Source organism: Phytophthora infestans, genomic scaffold (genome assembly GCF_000142945.1).
Source record: "Phytophthora infestans T30-4 supercont1.37 genomic scaffold, whole genome shotgun sequence".
Taxonomy (NCBI): Eukaryota; Oomycota; class Peronosporomycetes; order Peronosporales; family Peronosporaceae; genus Phytophthora; species Phytophthora infestans.
In genome coordinates, this window is record NW_003303722.1 from 797647 (window position 1) to 819350 (window position 21704).

Below are 21704 nucleotides of genomic sequence, written 5' to 3' on the forward strand. Positions count from 1 at the left end.
AAGTCCAGGGCGTTCAGGGCCAGCTCATCCGCAGTCAGACCTATCACGAAGGATTGTGAACGGACGTTAGTTGCTGAAAACACGGTGGGAAGAGCAACATTAGGAACGTACCATTAACAGCCGGACGTAGTACCACGGGATCCATCCCGGCCAGACTCACGTGTGCACAGAGGGTGCGATTCACTTGGAGGAGACGAGTGTTACGGTCTTGCTGGTTCTCGAGGACCTTGAGCGTGTCGTTGTCAACGTACTTGCCCTGGGCAAGCTTGACCAGAAGGAGATGAAGATTCCGAGTCTGCTCAGTATTCGCACCAATTGAAGACTTGTACACCTCGCGTTCACGAGCCGGCTTCTTGTTCAACGTAGCGATGAAAACGTCCCGAGCTTGGACCTCGCAGTGCAGACGATTCAGGTCTTCTGAATGTCGCTCCATGGTAACTTGAACACTGGCGAGAATGGCGTCGTTCTTAGCGTTCGACTCGCGGAGAATCTTGCCGTTCTTGTGAAGGGCTCCGATCTCAGCGTTGGCAGCCTTGAGGAACACTCCCGCGTTCTCACGAGCCATGATATCGGGTGCCACCGAACGTACGGCGGCAGCTGAGCAAATCGCAGCTGAAGCTCCAAGTTGGCAACTCGTTCGAGTAATGCCGACAGCGCGTCCGGAAGAGGTTGTACAGCAGCTAAGACATCATCAAAACTAACAGCAGTCTCGAAGCGACGTTGAGCGTGGACATCGCCATGGAGAGGAGGCGCAACGCTGAGCTGCACTTGGTGACGAGCCATGGCAGTCAACTACGGGATTATCGAGATCATCATGGGATCGACCGATGCCTCCGTACTCTCAGCCAGCGAATCCTCGGAGGAGTGGTGGAGGGCCACCAACAGGCGTAGGAAGACCAGCAGGAGCCATCCCCGTAGATTCAGCGACGACAGGAAGTGCTGCAGGAGCTGCCGCAGGGAGTGAAGAGGCCGGGGCAGGAAGCGCCGGAGGTCCGACTGATGACGTTGCTGTCGGAGGAAGTATAGCAGGCTGGAGAGCGTTCGAACCCGCGGTGTTGCCCTCCTGAGAAACAAGTCGAGTAATGCGTGGTGATGAGCAAGGCGCCGATGATTCAAGAGAAGGATGAGCCGACGTACCTCCAGCCGTTCACGTTCGCGACGTCGGCGAGGATTGAGACGCTGAAACGCGTCTGACACGGCTCGATTCAAACGATTGGACATACGGTGACTGGATGGTGAATTGAAGAATGAAGAAATGTCACAACGGGCACCAGTACCGTGTCCTCCATTGCAACAAGGGCAGTTGGGGTGTAGTGATTTCTCCGTAGTTGCGGATTATTACCCGTCGACAAAGACGTGACACCGCCCAAGATGTTCAAGCGACGAATCCTCAGTCATGTGATGTACGGAGACGTCAAGGTGCAAGGGACTCGACGGCGTCACTTCCGAACTCTCAACGAGTATTGGATACGGTCCACATGTCACTGAATTCAGGCTGTCCTTTTTATTGATAATGGGCTGGCTGGATTCGCATTCAGCGGACCATCTACGGTACGAACCCTCGGTGGCGGTTATGATGAGTTCGCGGACGACTCAGCGACCCTTTGGAAGCACGTTCACCGTCTGGGACAGGGCGCGGACGGTTAACGATACTCATGCGACGGTGCAGACGACGCTTGGCGTGCAAGATAATCCATAACGGATCATTGCTCACTTGATATTTGTATACTTGATTAGGACTTCTTATTATGAATAGACCCGAAAGGGTAAACATAAATACATAACAGAATTTCCACATCAGCACACAGAGCGACGTCCGGCTTCAATGTAAGCGTCTGGTCAAGCTTGTTTGAGTGTGTTATGCCGGTCGGTGAATTGGAAGCTCTGTAGCGAGGGTTCATCCGGCAAGGCCAAGAGACTGTGTATTTTGTCCGATTACTATCGGGAGATTTTACGTGACGGCTTATTGTTGCCTATTTGCACGACTGGGAGTGCTTGAATTGCATCCCTTTTATTCTTCCAACCGAGTGTTGAACACTCGGTGCCTTCGTAAAAGGCTTACCCGTGCCTGGTACCCTTCCGCTGTTGGGACCACGAGGATCCATAACACATACTAGCTTTGCTCGTGCTAGTAGCGTGTTCTTATTTTTACTGGTTGGTCTATATAAGTAGTTTACAAGGTCCAGTTTGTCCCGGTGCAAGGGCAGAACTGGGGTCTTCAGGTCCGCCCGAACGATCGTTTACTATCCTAGTAGACGTATTGCTGTGGAAACGTCCTAACTACATTTGTAGCTAAAGTTCACGTGGGAATTCCAACACAACAGTTCTCAAACTCCACCCCAAGGTCGACAGAGACCTTCGAATACAGTTACCAATGTCCATGTCGCGAGATGGACAGAGGTCGTATCTCTCGTTGGCCTCAGCATACAGCTGACGCCCTTCCAGGGAGGAGCGACGGACATAGTTGCTCGAGGCTCCCGAGCGTCTACACTGCGTAAACCGACCCTCACAAAAACTCCACCAATCGCGTTGGGTCAACGGACCAAAATGCCGCCGCGGCCGCGCATAGCCCAAACGCACCACCTACTGGCGGAGGCCATCGACAGCGTCAGCGCGGACAACGTGTCCGGCGGCTCTGTGAGTGAGCGGGCTATATCTGGCTCGGATATGGAAGAAATGAGCAAATCAACAATGGATTTGCTGTATAATGCCCCCCCCCCCGCCTGGCAAAAAACGCACTTTCAATTCTGGATACGAAAAACCGCACAAGGATATTCTCTGAAATTTATTCAGAGAGGTATTCTTTTTCACGAATTAGATCTTTATAACTTAATATGACTGACATTTCTCAAAACAAAAATGCTTCTTACAAACTTTACAGGTGTTACTTTGGTTGGGTGCCGATCCTCCCATTCACAAACTATGCATTGTTGCCTCTTGCTGCTCGTTTTCTCCTGACCTCGCTTGGATGCAACCGCATTGCATACACGAATAGGGATAGCCACGTCGGGTGATGCTCGGAGTAGTACGGTAGATAGACCCCATCCCTTACCGTAGTGCTGTCTTGGAGCTGCGCTCAAAATATCATGCGACCCTCGCTGGCGGCTACGACCCACTTGCCGTTCATATGTTCACTAGCCAACTCCATTACAAACTGCCTGGGATGATCATGGGTCGCTCGATCGTGCATAGTCAACCTACGTATTAGGTAAGCGTTCGATCGTGCCACGTCGGTCATGGCGTGTGCTAGCATTTTAAACAATAAATAATTGGCCACGGATCTAACTTAGTCTGCCACGCCCTGTATATTCTTGCTGTATTCTTCTATGCAGGCTGGAACTAGGTATTCTTTTGACACACTTCCTACCATTCACATGACAGGTGAAATAGTTGACGGATCTGCCTTTGATGCCATATTGACGTCGTCGCCGTAACACCACGAAGCAGCTTGCATGCTATAGTCAGTCGATATAGCCTGGCTGTTGTCACCACGTGATCATTTATTTTCTCTAGGAATCGTGTGCTATGGAAAATGCTAGCTGTTGGATCTTATTGACCAGCCTTTAAGCTCGGGTTCTTGCAACAACTGGACAGACGTTTAATAATTGTTCATGGTGACAATACGTCTCGATAAAAAAACGGTCCAAAAATTCTAACACGTGTTGACGTATCTTCGAGACCTTGTCAAATTTTGGCTAAATAGTTGCGTTTCTTCAAGATCAATGAGACCATGAAGCCGATGGCCTTGATCCCACTAATTGCAGTGTAGTTTGAAATTAAGCGCGGTCCCAATATGAGCAGGACGCGACGTACCGACGGACGTGGTACTTTTCTATAGGTTTCATAGGATTGTATACAAACATGTGACGTCCTTGACTTGATCTGCACGCCACACTGGTCTCATCCATTGGTACGTTGCGCCCGACATTCAAAAGGGCTCACCGGCAAAACACGCCCACTGTTTGGAAATAAGAAAAAATAGATTTTTTTATTCATTTCTTATAATGGCAACTACCAGACCAGCAAAGTATTGACCGATTGAAGCCTTTGGCGAAAAAAACCCATGATCGCCACATGTACTCATCCAAATAGGAGTCGAGCTTGTCCTTGGTCATGCCTCGCATGCTTTTAATGTGGCGCTTGATACGGGTCTCCCACAGCCCCTCAATAGTATTAGTATGTGTTCCCGTTACCGGGTCTACAAAGTTGATGCTGTGGTTGACCCAGCTATGCGTGTAGTTCATAGACAGCAGGATACGGTTGTTCTCGAGAGTATGTTGCTTGTTGCCACGTTCACAAACGTACGTAGCGAACATGTCGGACATAATCTTAGTTCTACAAATAAAATAATAGGAGAAATAAATTAAATGAGGCACCGATTACCAAAAAAGTATGAAAACTTACCGTGGCTTGATAAACTTCTTGATTATGGGAAGAAGTATCTGCTTTGTTCGTTTGTCGTATACGATACGTCCAAACCATCGACCAGTTCCGCGCTCCACACCACCAAAAAGCCAGTATTCCTGGTAGTGGCGGCCTCTATTGTATTTACGCTTCTTGGCCAGGCTAGTCTCGTCAATCTCCACTATGTGACCGTCACCTCCAATCTACACGCAACATACCAGCAAGTTTAGAGCAACTTAAGCATAGTAATTGTGCTGCTTCACCTTTAACTCGGTCTTCAGGAGTTCCGTCGAGCACGTTCCACAGCAGTACGCATACCAGTCGCGCACTGTGCGTTCGCTCGCCTCGGCCATTTCCACTGCCTGCGCCTGAGAGAGCCTCATGCTCCAGGCCAAGAGGAGGCGGACGGCCCGGTGTAGCTTTGGCTTGGCATCGTTGAAGAATGAACAGGTCAGCATGCCAATGGATTGTTCCTTTCCATCAGCATGCTTAGTCCTGCGAGAGCACCGCCAGCGCTTTCGGGCTAATGATGGCATCATGAGGCTTCCGCAGCTCGCACGTCACCTCCATCACTTTAGAGAGGACGAAGAGACCTTCGTCCTCTACGTGGTACAAGTACGGTGTCTGCATAGTGAAGCTTGGGGCGGGGCTTGGGGCGGTACTTGATGGTCTTCGGCGCAAAATGCGTCGTGAGGGCAATTACATTGGCGGTTTGAAGTCCAGTGGGCTTATTTTTCTTTTGAATACAAAAAACAAGTCAGTTACAACATGGCGATCCTCCGTTTTGGCGCCGAAAGTGGGCGTGTTCTGCTGAAATGTTTACACAAGGTTTACACAACATTTACTGAATGTACGAATTTCGCTTTAAATTTTTTCATTGTAATTTTTTTCTTATTTCTAAACTGTGGGCGTGTTTTGCCGGTGAGCCTTCAATTCACCACCCCTGTGACTTTGAACAGACTCAGCAGAGGCCGTATACGTGCAGCGGGGTCACGCTCTAGCGTCGTTGGTACGGCGTTGAACCTGTAACATCGCCGTCGTGCCGTCGTGTTTTATACCGGTTCAGCGTCATTACGTGACACGTCATACTTCAGAAGTATGACACGCCATACTTCGGGATATCTGGTACATGGTACCAGGGTCGTCCGAAGCCAACCATTGGCTGATGACATTGCTTTTATAAAGGTGACTTATGGTTTGTTTATTTAGCTCAAGCTTAGCCTACCTGTAAATATACTCTATTTACAACCTACCTTAAACTGGTCACTTCGCTCCCTCTCGGTAAAAGGGGACATGTGAACTGCCGTTCACTAAGAGTTTGTATACTCTTGGAAGCCAGCTTCCTCTAGCGCAAGGTACTGCGTGACCCCGTCACAAGCTGGATCGAGCTCTTGCCATCGTGGCAAATTCTGGAATGAGGTCCACTCACCAAGCAATCTGGACATCTACCCTTACCCTACCCTTTCCTTGACCCTTGCCGATTCGACCTCTGTCAGCTTATATTTTTTTGCCGCAGAAATTAACTTGATTAAAGTATCGTGCCCTCTTTTTTCGAGCCATTTATTTGAAGTCGCTCACTATAATACGTCGTAACTTACGACTTTTTCCCTCGTAACTTACGAAATTGGTAACCGAGGGGTTAAAATGACTACATGAATGCACATTTCACCATGTCGCATTCGAACCACCTCCGCCTGGCCTCCTGAAAGGAATCGAGCATTCGATTCCGACAGAAAACGCCGGTCAGTTTTTCTGGGTATCCTGCCTTACCAAAGACGACGAAGAATCCGAGACCCTCGCCAACGACACACTAGCAGCCAAAGATCAGTTAGATAGCAAAAACATAAGCCGACAGTGCTTTGTATCCACTCGGTGGTGGTAGACCAGGCTATTACTAAAGCCCGGCGTCTAAAGTTTAGACGTCGGGGACTCCCCACGCAACTACTTGACCAATACGTGGAAGTTATTCTGGACTCGCAGCCTCATGTAATACGCATCACGCCCTTCTCCTAGGCCAATTTAGATGGCTTCTATGTGAGCTGCGGGCTCTCCGTGACGCGACTGTTGCCGGTTGTGCACGGCCAAGAACCGTGGCTCGAGCTGTCGCTGGACTGCGAGAAAGCGAGGCTACCGCCACTGAGCCGGGTTGGATACATCATTGAATGCTATATTTTATGGCAATAATGAGTTCCTAGTATTGTTTTTCTTAGGTGGACGCGTTTCTAACTAGCCATTTCAGGGCAACCCGGCGGCTGTGGTGTTACAGTCGTGCACCTCCAGTTCGGCACCGGTATCAGTCTATATTCCGCCAGATTTTATGATTACGCGAATCGGATGCGCAATTACCTTTGCCCATCACCACCCTAGCAATTAACCTCAACGATTTTCCCTCCTCGCGGAGGGATGACACGCCGCATTGATCTGATTTTAAATTTTAAATCGGACGTCTTCATACAAACACACACTTTGATTTTTACCGCCAAAGACAATGGGACATCGCCCTTTCTCCTACATGTCCCTAACTCTACCACAAAAGCAGTCTTTGTGCGAGAAGCACAAGTCAGATCCTGCATGCTCTCACTCCGAACTTGCTCGTTGGGCAACGGAGCGCTTTATGACCCCCAAGCTCCCGCCTAATACAACTGCCGTACTGCAGCCCATGGACCAGGGCATCATGAAGTGCCTGAAGAATGAGTACCAGAACAAGAAGCAAGCCGCTGAGCTGGACCTGTTCTACAAGGGTGTTTCTTACAGGCCGGTCGACGTTTACTCCGCCATGAAGTGGTTGTCTGAAGGCTGGAACAACATATCTGCAAAGACTATTAGAAACTGTTGGTGCCACACAGGCATCGTAAACGTAAATTTTGTACTAAATTAACAAAACAAATATCAGCGCACTGGATTTGCGTTTGTTTTTTGCTTTCCGTTGTGCACTTATGCTCTGGCACTGTTGATATGGTCCGCCCTGTCGAATTGGAGGTGCACAACTGTACTCACTTCCGCAGTGTACCGCAAGGAAGGGGCTTCAGATTGGATGTAGCGTGTGGCGATCGAGAGCGACTTAAGGGGCTGTTTCATTTGAGAATAAGTTAGGAATAGCAGCTGTCGATATAGCAATTCAAATGAAACGCATTCGGAATATCTTGGTAGCGTAGAAATTGATATCACTTTGTGAAGGGACTTAACCCAGTGGCCAAAACTGATCACTATGGACAAACGGGGGTAGACAAGGAGCTAAACGCCAGCCACAGACGGCGCTTCTGCGCAGCAAGACTCGCAAAGACCCCACACACGCAGACAGAAGCATCCTGTTGCTGGAATCACCGAGTTTCGGCGCTTCATTAGGCGTATTCACCGGCCTACTGCTATTCGTAAACTCCCCAAAGTTCCTGTACGTTCCGATTGGCCTCGATCTACGCTGCAAAGCTGTTTTGCATGCTGTGCTGACCTTAGGTAATGTCTACTAACTGCTAAACGTGAACCTTATGCAGGTATTGAACACAAAGATATAATCGCCCAAACAAACAAGCTCATCTATTTACTGAACTGGGTTTCGCGCTAGAAAGGTATTGTTATATCTACTGATGCTCCGCTTTAATAATTTCTTGTCAGAATCTCTTTATGTGCTCACGACTTCATGTTTTACTCAACAATAGAATGATAAGAGAAGCTGAAGCCCGCTTGGGCAATCAAAGAAAAAAACGTGCCACAAATTGGACTGTGGAAGAGATATGGCATGGACAACTCATCTTGAATCAAATTATTGATGGTATTGACAGTATGTGTGTAGACTGTCGAGCTACTGAAGCTTCGCTTCCAGGAGGAGGACATTTTTGTCAGATTTATTAGGCAGGGTAATAAATACGACGAGAAGACGAACTGGGAGATGGTAGCGTCGCGCCTGAGCACAGCGTGACTGGGAGTCGTGTCACAGTCGACTCAAGACTCTAACCGCGCAATACAAAGTAAGTTAACGCTTAAAGGTATATAGTATTTGATTGTTAACTCCCGTTTGAATGCTGGTTTATAGAAACTGCTGAGAGAAGACACAAACTGGCGACAACGTTGAGGATGCTGTAGTTTATCCAGCCTATTGGGATACAATGCTAGAGTGTTTGGGGCCTTTCAGCGGGTTGAATGGAAATGCTGTTGCCGACCGTGAGGGCAGTCTGACCACCCTTTGTTCTACAGAGGTAGGCCGTGATGGCTCCGACCGTGGTGATACCTCTGACAGTGAAGACGCTGGGCACCAAGCAAACACCGAATGCCAGCGTCAAACGAAATCCAGACAAAGCAAAGGACATTCAGTTTTCTTGCCAGCCAAAGATGCACCTGTCAAGAGATCAAAGAAGGACCGTGACTTGTCGACCTTGGCGTCGTCAGTCTCGACGTTGGTCAACCATATTGTCGGGCAGCCGGCGGCCCCGAAAGCACGTGAATTGTCAACGGTCCATGCAGATTTGGCGTTAGTTCGTCGAAATGTTGCTGAAGTTGGAGATCGGGTTGCCGACATAGAGTCCAAGCTGGACGCAATAGCAGACACTGTGGCGGATTCAGTGACGAAGGCAGTACTGGCAACTGTAACTGCCATGTTGGCCCAAAGGTAATTGTTGCATTGAAATTAAATGGTGACGGAATTTACTAACATGCTAACGATTTCACTGCATTTTTGATGACCTGCTTGTAGTTCTTCTGCCGCGCCTTCGTGTACTCACAAGGTTTCAAAGCACCCGTTGCCATCGTCGTTATGCTGAACCATGCTATCTTGCATGCTGTTGTCTCTTTCTCCAAGTACCAGGGTTTCCAGCTCCAATAGGGTATTGCGCTCGTACGTTAAGGCAAAGTTATGTAGCACGAAGCAACTTGCAATAATTTTTCGTCTTCAACGTCGCTGTTCATATCGAGTTCTCTTCTCAAAATTTGGAAACGGCCTTTGACAGCCCCAAATGCCATTTCCACCGGCATGCGTGTTCTTGAATGTGACTTGTTGAGCTTGTTAATTACAAGGTTGGCTCGCTCGTAGTGGGCAAAGGGTGTGAGCATGTAGGAGCGTAACGCATAGCCATCATCTGCTATGAAGTGCATACCCACAGGCAACCTTTGTTTGACATACTTCCCCATTAGACTACGGCTCCACACAGACTGGTCGTTGCAACTCCCTGGTCTAACTGAAAAAGCCATAAATCTCTGATGAACATCTACAATAGCCATCACATTGTAAGCTGGAAACCCCTTACGACAGTACCAACCCCAAAACGCCGCCGGGCGAGAACGCTTGATTAGAGTTCCATCAATAGCTCCAGCTACGTTTGGAATTCCGCATACACCTTCAAAACCTGACGCTACCTCAGACCACTCTAATACATTTTTAGGATAAAAAATAAAGCGTCCTCGCTCACAATACAATATATGAATAATTCGAGCTAAAGCGCAGGAGCCTGTAGACGTACTGACACCAAATTTTTGGCAGACGTCTTTCAAACTCCCACGCGATCCGAGGTAACAGAGTACAAGAGCTACCGTTTCCCTAAGAAAAAAATTTCTGTTTCTACCCAAGGAATTGGGATTGCCCTTGTGATATGTTGACCATTGGGCCTCGAGAAAAGCCACAACAGCTTCGAAGCACCCACGCCCAACCCGAAAGGCGCTTCGAAAGCTGGCATCATCCTGCCGACGGTCATCATTGAGTATAAAAAAAATTGTTCTTACTGTGTGTACCTCCTTGTCAGCATCGCGCATGCCCCTACCGTCAACGTTAAACAAAAATGCATATGCGCAAATTATCACACAGACAACGGCAGCAGCGACTTCGTTGTCCATTGCGCTTTGCTGAAGCTATTTGGAAACTGCACCCGGCCTTCTCGAGTCCAACCATGATGTATCGGCTTGTACAGGTAATCCTTGATATTCTCACTATTCTGACTTTCAAGCTCAAAATAACTTATTCCTTGGATTATCTTATTAGCCAATAAAAGCTTTGTATTCCTTGCCAAGGGTAGGGTAGTATATCTTTGCGGTATTCCTATTCCACTTATTCTCAAATGAAACAGGCCCTAAGCGAGACAGTTTATGCCGCACGTACTGCCCAGACTCCAAATGACGTCATCGAGTACGATCTGCAGTGGTTTACACCGGGTAACGACACAAAATCGCGAAAAATAGGACACTTATGTGAGCAAATTTAGTATTACTGACGCTGGGGTTTCTAATGGGTATCAGGAAGCTGTGTGGACATGTACCTGTGTCGACGGCTTTTGCATTACACGATGCTGGTCATGTGACATCGAGCCAACGCTTCGCTTCCACACGTTTACATGTAGTGGGTAAGGTGTAGAGTGAGACGTCCGCAAATGATTAAGGACTATTGATGGGGAGGCCATCTGATCGACGATCACCTAAGGACACACATTTTCAACGCACTGTTATCGGTAGGTCAAATGCGATATCATTACGCTATTACCAATGAATAGGAGACACTAAAAGCAACTGGAGATAGAACTTCCCACCTTTCACTTGTGCAGTACTTTGTATTGACTACTATGGTTATCGTCCCATTTTTCGCGATTCCATACATAATGGCCATAAATTATGACCATATACCATTGTTTTTTACGTACCCCTGGACGCAGAAGCTGCTCGTGCTGATGGACTTCCCGGAACAACCCACGACGCCTGCAGGGCCTACTGTGGTGTTAAATAAAATTGGTCTCTGCGTTATGCATTCAGCTAAATGTTATCGTTGACATGAAGCGAGCGACCACAGCCTTACTCGTTCGCGTGACATCTGAAGGCTTCATGACGTTCGAGCCGGACTTTGTGCAACTGGCCACGTATTGACGTACGCGGTGTCGCTGTCACTGCTGAAGCACCCGCCGCCATAACAATAATGTTGGAGACTATGATTTTACCAAAAAAACGTGGACATCCAAAGCCGGCTCTTCGCTCCCCGTGGTGGGAAGAACGAAGATCCGGTCATGGGTAGTGCTCATTGCGCCTTTGGGTCGTACTGGGCCCCACTTCTTGAGAAAACGACGATCAAAGCACAGTGACCTGCGTGGTCAGCTGTTTTCATCGCCGTAACCTGAGATGTCAATGATTTGAGCGGAAATTGTTGCTACTAAAACCTACGAATTGAGATAATGAAGCTACATTGAAGAGATCTTTAAGTTTCCTAATAGTTCACCACTCTCTTGATAAAGTAATACGAGTAGTTCTCCCAAATACCCTTGTATCGCCCGTACCCTTTAATCCTGCTTGGATCCGCGCTCAAAATCTGCCTGAACACGTCGTCTGCTGCAAGCCCCTTCGAGTACCACTTGCTGAGCTGCGCGGTCTCCAGCTTCTGGGCAATACTCTTTGATCTCCATCTAAGCTTCCCCACTAAAATCATCGTCGCCACCTCTTTCTCACCAAAGACGTTCGTCAGAGCGGCAAGCATCGCGCTCTCTGGGTCCTGCTTGTTTACGTTTGCAGCATGCCGAGCCCAAATTTTGAAGTTGGGACTCGAAAAGAGCTTAGCCACCATATCCGTCTCGATAAAGTTGTCCTTGCCGATGGGCATTTTGCTTAGCCCTAACGTCTTGAAGGCGTTTGCGAGCGAATCGTCTGCCTTGAGTAGACCCTGAAGCTCTTTAGTCTTGCTGGACTTAAACACTTGTGCAATTTTGTTAAAGCCGGGAATATTCACTCTCTCTTCGTCCTCATCGGACCTGTCAGCTCTCAGATTCCTCCTAGCGAGGTTATTCTGAAACTCTCGAGTCGGATCGTCCATTAATTCCTTCAACTTGGACTCCCTGGTCGCGTCAGCATACATTAACAAATACACAAAAGCGACCGCCAAAAGAACAAGCCTGTTCATGGCTAAATTTTCTGGAATTCTTGAGATTTGAGCACTAGGTAGTGGAGAGAGAAATGTCTAATGGCAGCCAACTTTAAGGCCTGCTACCGTACAGTACCGGTATAAATTAAAAATTGAATCATGGGCTACTGCGGGCAACTGACAGGACAACCCATGAAAAGTATGCTTCGAGGTGATGATGCGGCAATGTATGGAAAATAACATACCGGTAAAGTATACACTGATGTCTTCAGGGTTTACAACTAGCCATATGATTGATTACTGTAGAATTTTGTATAACAACTCCACGCTAAAAAGAACCCAACCAGGACTACGGTTCTGATAATTACTCAGAACCCCTGAGAATCAGGAACTTGTTTCTGAGAAATTTTGGGCTCGGAGTTTTATATGCGAAAGGACGAAAACCGCGACTTATCTGCAACAGGTTCTCGTTCTCGGGCAACGTTGCTACATTATTTGTTTTGTATTTGGAAACTGTGAGCCCACGGGTTAAAGTTTCACATTTTGGGCTCAGAAAAATCTGCGAAAAGACAAGTGAGCCGAATATATCGGTACTACTGGATCATACCGAATCCGTCTGAAACCAAGAACTGAATTAAATTTGGCTATTGGCGCCTAACCGGTAAGTTCATTCAAGGCGTGATACACTCTGTATTATTAATACCACGCTATTTCTAACACAAGGAGAGGTGCCAGTGGGTTAAAAAGAAGATCGGCTGCTCATTCAATGTAGCTGAAATTTGGTGTGCGCAAGTCTAGCATCTATAAGGACAAAGTGCACTGGAAACATGACTGTTACGTATCTCTTCAGTTGATATTGCCGCGGAAATTATACTGTCTGGTCATATTTGTCCGCTGGATGACGATCAAATATGCTTTAGTAGTCTTTCCCAACCCTACAGTAATGTTTAGTAGTAAAACCTGAAAGACATGTAATAATAAATGAACGCCTCCCAAAACTGGCATAACAGGGTGTCATAAGCAATCTATAAATTTAGCTTTAATATAAAGAGTGCACAGGTACAAAATGTCGATGATATCTGGTGTATATCAAAAGATTGTACGATGGAGCATGTTGAAGGGAGGTTGATCGGCCCACGTACCAGAACTAAGATATAATTAGTCGGAGGGTTGGGTGTACAGCTGAGATAACTCGGCTACTTTTTTGAGACCGGATTACGCGGCGGGAGTATACCAGGTATATCGTCTATCGAAGGACTTGACATATTGACCCTTATGGTGTCGAAGATAAAACAAAATAGCAAATAGTGCCCCCCCCATCTAATTGAGCGCCCTGGTTGTAAGCGTTTTATAGAAATAGTACGGCATTAAATACAACTCCATAATTCTAGCACTTTTACAGAATCCTTTCAGCACAATTTTTTAAGCTGATCGTAGTGTAAAGTACCCTACAGTTCTAGAGTTTCTTAGAATCAGTTCAGCTAACATTTTAAGTACGATCATTCCCAATTTTGCGGTTATGCCGCCACAACGCAAGGGAGTTGAAAATAACGTGCGATCAACTGGATAGCGACAGGAGGTGGTGGAATTAAATCATGTGCCGAAAAGCACTTTCGTCAGTTGGGTTGGCGTATAAGCGCATCATCCTTCCGCAATGGTGGAGGGACCAAGAGTAAATTCGCGCCGAAGCTTCATCTCGCTGTCGCAGCATCGGTGGTGGTCGCAAGCCACTGATCGGATCTACTGAGGTTGAGCTTATAATATTAATACGACATGAAATTGAAGAAAGAGAGCTAGGTAAAGATAAAAGAGCGAAGCGACTTACGGTTATAGTGCGGTGAATTAGCGAATTTGATCCCGCAACGACCCTGCGCCCCAATTGGACATCAATAAACCAGGTGTCTAGGCCACCTGAGCTGTCAGCGCTTACCAACAAAATACAGCGCCATCCAATACAACGGCATAATTCCCATAGATCGCGCTCTATAATACATGTAATAGCAGACTGCTTAGTATACTGGGAATTATACGTCATATTCGACTTCATCATAGTTTACCATAGGTAAAATTTTGGAAAATGGGATACGCTCGTAAATTCGTATTTTTGGTACCGGATTGTGTACGTGCTGTACAAAAAATGATCTTGGATCTAAGCTACAAAACAAAATTGAGCGCAACCAAATATCAAAATCAATGTTAACGAACAAAATTCCCCTTGCATTTGTCTCTCGCGCACACACGCGTAGGTATATGTACTGTTATACATCGGAGTAGCTGTCAGGCCACGTGTGTCCAGTAAGCATCGACGCTTAGAATAATCTACTCCAGATGCAACATGAATGTTAGTCTTTTGCTTGCACTGCGTCCACTGCTCGAAGCGTATTTGAGATTGGCTCAGTTGGGGAATTATAGCCGCTTGTGTGGCTCTTTCCGGCGCATCGTAGCTTGCGTTCGACTGCATTGGAACAAACAGTGCATGGCGCGTTACTCGAGGACATGTCAATAAAGAATGCCATCCAGTGACAGGACCCTCTGTTAGCGACATCAATCTGTCGTTTCACCGCGGAGTGAAACGCGCCGTGTGTTGCCGAAGGCCTTCTTCTATCGCAGCAAGTCGCGCAGCGATAGCACTCAGGGGAAACAATCCCCATATGCTTGTAGACATACGCACGAGCTAAGATAATTAATGTCAGCTCGTATTCATGACGATCCCAACCACATTTGGCTCTAAACTCCAACGGACGGCCACCTTGGATTTCTTCGCCTCTGAGTGAGTACTTGTTGAGCGCTTGGTTTCCCATGGTTGCTGTAAACACAAGCTAGATAAAAATCGATAGTATCAGTTTTGGGTTTCATACCAACAAAACACAAAACCCGGAAAACTTGTATATACCTTTGTGGTGTAGCTGGATCAGCAAAATCTGGGAGATTGCATCACCAACATTCCGACAGCACCCAGACACCGACTAACCGGAAGGGATCCCTCTATTATCCGTGATCTGCTAAAATTTCCTCACCTTGGGTACCCGTCGGTTGGGCGGGATGTTGCTCTCTCGGCAACGTCCGAAGTGCTAAAGTGGTGAAGCTTGAGTGTCTTCGCGAATCGTGTGGATGGGGCAGAGCAGGAGGGGTAAGGTCTGAGCAGGAGGGGTAAGATCTTCACTCTGCACCCAGTAGTAGTTGTGGATTCAAGCAACTATTCGAACTTCGTGGATCGAGGTCCTAAATCTGGGATCTAGCCGTCAGGCTGCCTTGAGAATGTGCTCCTTTGCCTTATGGTTCGTTTGCGCCGTACTTCCCGCTTTCCTAGCGGTATCTTGAGCGTTGAGAGATTCTTTGGCATATATGGTCAAGTGGTAAATCCGGTTAAATTTACGGATCTGCACATGAAACGGAAAGCGTACTAGCTGGTAGAATCTGGCCAGTATATTATGCTATTATCCCTATCAACGCTAGCTCTGCGGTTTCCAACCTTCACCGAGCTCGTGTGGTCAATGTAGATCCGATTCTTGAGGGCAGAAAGACACTCGCGTGATATTGTGCGAATTGAAGTCTGATTTGTAGGTAAGTCTATACCAGCCTAGATTTCTACTATCTATGTTTTTTTGTCTTTTACCCACTAAATCCCTTTACTAGGCTCGGCTGCCTGCCCATTCTCACCTTGGTCCATTACTCCAGTTGTATCAGCATCAGCTCTACCGAATCCATGGCTTAATCATCATAAGATTGCCAGATTACGGGTCCATTGTCCAGGATCCAAGTACCTTTAAATCACCTTTCCGTAAGTGTACACACTTTGTAGAGCTGAGCCCTTCAATCATCCAACACCACATCACTGGTGTCTACAGCCTCCATCGCTCCACGGAAGTTCGAGGTCCATTGGATTCATTACCCTTTGTATACAAATGTCAGTTTCTCTGTGTGGGATCCTTGATCCGTTGGATCCGGCCTGGGGACAGTTGAATCTGGAACGCCTAGTGGTGCAGCTTACATTTCCACCCGTCATTCACGCCATATCCACCTTCAGATGGTGTCTTTTGCCCTTACTGTATAGGACCCCACTCGATTCACCCGCTCCCATTTCACCTAGGTGTACTTGGGCGAGGGTGGATCCAAGCCTCCACTTGGTGGATCTGAGTTATACTGCCACCAACAGTGCTCCTCCTGCCATTCTTCATACTTTTAGCTACTGTTATCCCCTATATCCATTTTCTTTACTCTCCTATTTCAGGTCCATCCAGGCAGCATCTATAGGGTATGGATTCAGGTACATCACCCCTGGATCGCCAATCAACGGTATGATTTTATGCTATCTGCGGCACCCAGCGTTTCACCTTTGATTCACTTCATTTAGATCTGTTCCACCCTATTCACCGGGCACATCCACTAATCCGAGATAAGAACTTTTCACAGCCCCGTCTTATATTTTTGAGAAAGTGCTTCACCATACCTTACGTAGGAAATGGCAATCGTCAAATGGCTCGGTGGTACCTCACGTCGGGATGAAGAGACCTTCAATCCACTCCAGCGTTGCCATCACGTTGGCCATGGCTTCCCCAGCGTCTATAATAAGAACCACGTGAATTAGCTAACCCACCGTCGCACACCCGTACATATCCCAACGGGTGACGTAGACGGCATGCCCTTCTTTTCTTTTCTTCTTTCATTTCACTGTGCGAGATCGGTTCTGAGCCGATATCCCTTAGAAAGAACACCTACGGCTGTGGCGTGGGCTGGCCAACGTTCATACGCTGCACCGTATGTGGGCCCTGCGTCCTCACTGCAGTCATAGGAAGCGGCTCAAGCTACAAAGCAAAACGTGAGCGTTACAACAGGAAGTATGTAAATCTCACATGTGAATTACCATTTTTACCGGCACGTGCGTATTAGTACTTGTCTGATAACAGCAGGATAACATCAGAAAGTTTTACTTGTATCTTCACCCTTCTATAGGCCATCAATGTGACACGATGCTTCACGCTTTGCAGACGGTAGTGCATTCTTCGCTGTTGAAATATTGCGACGCGTAGCGTGTGTGGATTTTGCATATTGGTAGTTGAAAATAATTATTTCCAAGCTCTGTCGAATAAAGTGGTTTTTGTTACTTCTGCTTCTGATAGTAGCCAGGGTAGTATTTACCCATGATTACCGCTAACGCGTCTCCAAGCTTACGGACACCACCGGCGCTGCATAGATGATTGACGGCTTTTAGAACATAAAACGTGGAGTTAAAAGCTTCCGTAGACCGGTGTACCATAATGCATTGAATTCGCTTGCAAAACGCACCCGCCATATTGTACTGTTGACCCCTGGACAACGTCCAACTATTGAGCTTGCTATTACGGAAGGTGCGCAACACTGTTCTATCGTCCACGTATCCTGTGAATAAATCATTTTAAGGAGCCAAAACGAACTACCGAATATTTAGAACTTCGGCGGGGGAAATAGGTGACTCGTAAGACTTAGCATAACGCAGGTAGATAACATGTCTGCAAGGTATGAGCAGCGTTTCCATGTATCTTCAATTGCACTGAAAACGCGGCAAGGATAAAAGGGTTCAACATGTAATCCGTTATGTTATACCAAACCGTACCAGATAATATTATGGTACATACGTACTAAATGGTTCCAAACATACAAAATGGAACCAAATTTACAAGCTGAATCAAAAGAAGCGTACCATTTGATCGACAATGAAACGCCATCTATATCTCCAGATTTTCGCAGCTCGGCAGTCGTACCCTGCGTTTTCACTTCATAGACAGTGTCTGGGCTGCATCCCTACATGTATTGATCTTGCACGAGTACCTATGTGTGTTCGCTCGGCTGTACAGAGCCAGCAGCCTTGGGTCAGCCGCATAATGAGCAATTAGAATCTGACGATCTCCCAATCACCAAAATAATTAATGTACCGCTCCTCAGACCACTCTTGTAACATCACCAACGTACCAATGAGATCATGTATGGGGTCCGTTCGGTCCACCATTTGTTTGAGCTTCCCCCAGCCACTTTCGATCCGGTTGAGGGTGTGATTGTACAGGTAGGGCACATTATCACGGAGGTGTGCGAACTACTCCTCTTTTCATGTCTCCCAATTAAATTCAGAGTATTGGAGAAACAGGTATAACTTATTGTAGGCGAGCGAGCGCATTATGTCACCCCAATACGTATTGTACGCCTTTACGTTTTCAGCTTTCATCGTCAACTGTAACACTCCAATTATTTCCTTGTTGGCATCTGCTATCCGGCTGCATCTGGTTTCAACCCAAAGGTTACAATACATTCAGTCAAATGCGCTTGCCAAGGATTACAACCAAAAGCCTGAGATAACATATAATTGGCAAGTGATCTGCCTGGCCTCAAAGAAGTTTTCGGTGAGAGCGTTTTTCTCCTTGAGATCCTTGTCGGTCACCACCACATGGATATTCTTCTGTGACAGATTCGATTAATTAAATTGGTTTAAGCTGCCCTTCACAGCAAGCGCGTGTTGTACATACTGACCCTATCTATTAACTCATAAACCCATCACCATCGGTGTGGTTTGATTCCAGTACTGATACAAAGCGTACAAAATGTTTTTATCCAGTAATATTCTTGAACATACGTTACAAATGAAAAAAATAGTTTACCTTTCCGAAGCCATTGCCGGCTTGGATATTAAGGAATCTGTAGTTGTTCGTGTTGGCACCGTGCGTTTTGTTTTACAAGTCCAATTCCATCGAAAGCTTTCAATAACCGCTTGAAAAAAAAATCTCATGCGAACGCCAATTGGTGCATGGCTGAAACCTGCTACACCAAGGTTTCCCAAGATTACATATCGGGCAGACCCAAGTGACCTTTCCATGACTTGGGGATTGCGGAAACGATTGCGACCAAATTTAATAGTCACTTGACCTTTCTTCACTGATCCGTTTTCGTAGAACTTCCATCAAACCGAGTGACTTGAGGGACACCCGACGTCGCGGTGTTAGCGACTAGCCCTGGGCGAACAACATTGCATGTAGCACCACTGTCGAACATGATGTCGACAGGTTTCCAATCAATAGTCTTTTCTTTTTTACGAATAAGCTCATTCTCACGATGCATGGACGACAAGATGAACGTGGACTTCTATTCTACTTCAACAACCTCAACCTGATCGTCGGAACGGGTCATAGACGCTCGTTCAGCAGCAGCAGTTGTAGGAGAAGAATTAAAGTTTGCGGCAGATTGCTCGTGACGGTTAGCTCGAGCATACTTCTCCTTGTTCTTCAAGCTGACCAGACTTCTTGCAGTAACGACATCGCTGGCTAGACGACGAAGAAGAAGCAGAGCGGCGATTTCTAGTACTCCCTGAGTCAATTCTCATTGGCTCCGGCTCGTTCTTCTAAAGACGCATAGGCGTGGCTTGCTGTTGGTGCGAATTGTTGTTGGACTGAGAGCGTGGTCGGTCCTGCGAAAAGAACGGTGGACGATATTGCTTACCGTGGACATGATGCGATCGATCATACTCAAAAGCAATTTTCATTGCCTGCGACACTATTGTACAGCGACAATAGTGCATCTCTTCGCGCGTAGGACTGACGAGTCCACGTGTGAAGTAAAAAAAAAAGTGATCTTGTTCAGCTCACTCATGTCTGTCACTTGCAGGATGGCTTCACGGAAGCGAGATATATAATCTTCCAAGCTAGATCATTTTTTTCCTTCAGCGCGTACTGTGGATCCCGTAAGCGCTATTGCAAATCCGCAGGCACCCATTCATCGGCCAACCCGGCCAAAAGGTCCTGCATGTCCTTAATATCACGCTTGTTCAGCTTGTACCAAGGGCAGTATTTCCTGTAAAGTTCGCGGTAGTAATGGTCAGAATTCGAAAGCTTGTTGTCGTTTTGCCAATGGATGTTTTTGGCTTCAAAGTACTGAGCAAGTCGCCTAAAGTACAAATCAACAGATTCTCCCATCGTGCCATGAAATTCAGACAGACGGATACCTTCCACTTTTACTTGACGCTTACACATGGCCTTAAGTCGTTGTTGCTGCTTGTCAACCATTTCGATGCGTTTCTGCGTGATAGCGCCAGTTGGCCATCCTTGAGGATTTAAGGAAGTCATGGTTGATCGTCGAAAAATTCAGCGATGAAGTTCTTATAGACCAGACGCTAGTCCAATACACACGCAATCATTCCAAACGGCAAGCCGTATGAAATGAGGTCGCAACGAAGAAACCCGACGAATGTGGAGGCGAACAAAAGACGACACACGCTCAACGAGCGGCATTCCACGTGTCGCGTAGCGAATAGAGAATGAAGAACCCCCTCCCGGACGAAAAACGGCAAGTGCTACGAGATGGGACGACTGGTGAGAGCACGGCGCAGAGGAACAGCGACGAGGAACGAGTCGCGTGGTGAGGAGTGAAGCGGAGGAGGGCGGCGAGACTCTAACGATGGAGACTCGAAGGTAAGGCGTGGGAGACAGCTGATGTGCATCGAAGAAGGTAAATTGGAATGTGAGATTGAAATGATTAGTTGTTTGTCGGCTACGATGAAGGGCTTCTTAGCATTCCCTTGGTAGCCTATGTAAGTATATGCATTTCACTATACTAGATTCTAAGTAGTCCTTGAGTTGTATCTTGAAGTAGCGTAGCGTAGTATTGAGCCACGGTTCATTTGAACCGGGTCAGAATCTCCATATTGGATTCAAATATCTTACGTTCCCTGTTTGGCAGTACTCGTCCAAACATGGTGATTGCCTTTAGGTCAGGCGTGTGTCTGCCTGGCCGAGTTCGGGAGCACTCATCATGCTCCTGTGGGTTCCGTGGGCTGGCACACTCCAGTGCCCAGCGAGCACGACGACGACAGCTTGCACTCGCTTGCTAGTGACCACGATGACCACAGTCCGAAGACGTATGTGTGCGCTGAGAGTCCTGCCGTCAAGGCTAGGGGTTCTCTCAAAGCTGGCGAAGACAAAAAGGAGACCCCCCCCAAACCTCTCTCGCTCGCCGAGGGTCTTGCGCGTACCAAGGCAGCCAAGGCTGACGACGCCAAGCCCTCTAAGAAGCGCACAGCTTCAAAGTCCCCACTCCTCGAGGAGAACTGGGTACTCCTATCGGAACCTCTTCGGCTCCTCGGATGGAGAGGAAGAGGGGGGGGGGGCTATTCACGAGCGGCCTTGATCAGCAACAGGAGGGATTCCCACCTGCCCAGTGCATGCGTGGGGGCCCGGCAGTGGCACCCGTCAACCAGGGAGCTGCCATCAACTAAAGAGGTTATTGGCCTCCCGAGGAGAGCTCTGGGGCTCACTTCCTCGTGGCCTTGTCGATAGCCACACTTCTAAGGGCGTTTATGAACGTGCCCTGGTCCAGAAGGAGCAGTTGTTCTTCGACAACTTGGAGGCGGCCCGGTGCGTGCTTCTGATGGACTTCACGACTTGGCGTATGAAAACCGAGAACCGGGGTCGTCTCTACCCTCTCTGGGATTATCCCTGGGTTTGCCCCGAGAACTGGCCCA

At 47.5% G+C, this 21704-nt stretch overlaps 3 protein-coding genes across 3 annotated transcripts; 2 read left to right on the top strand and 1 right to left on the bottom strand.

Annotated features, from left to right (window-relative positions):
* Window positions 1-2547: 2547 nt before the first annotated feature.
* On the top strand, window positions 2548-2995 carry PITG_15421 (uncharacterized protein; the record flags this gene model as incomplete). The annotated part of the gene is made up of 2 exons (XM_002898331.1): window positions 2548-2637; window positions 2882-2995. 2 exons carry the CDS (start codon window positions 2548-2550, stop codon window positions 2993-2995), a joined length of 204 nt encoding a protein of 67 aa, XP_002898377.1.
* A 3921-nt stretch (window positions 2996-6916) lies between these two features.
* PITG_15423 (uncharacterized protein) lies at window positions 6917-11241 on the top strand (the record flags this gene model as incomplete). The annotated part of the gene is made up of 9 exons (XM_002898332.1): window positions 6917-7261; window positions 7673-7795; window positions 8195-8258; window positions 8596-9007; window positions 9612-9645; window positions 9875-9903; window positions 10020-10091; window positions 10624-10727; window positions 11168-11241. 9 exons carry the CDS (start codon window positions 6917-6919, stop codon window positions 11239-11241), a joined length of 1257 nt encoding a protein of 418 aa, XP_002898378.1.
* Window positions 11242-11575: 334 nt separating this feature from the next.
* Window positions 11576-12262, bottom strand: PITG_15424 (secreted RxLR effector peptide protein, putative; the record flags this gene model as incomplete). Its single annotated transcript, XM_002898333.1, has 1 exon — window positions 11576-12262. One exon carries the CDS (start codon window positions 12260-12262, stop codon window positions 11576-11578), a length of 687 nt encoding a protein of 228 aa, XP_002898379.1.
* Between the last annotated feature and the right edge of the window lie 9442 nt (window positions 12263-21704).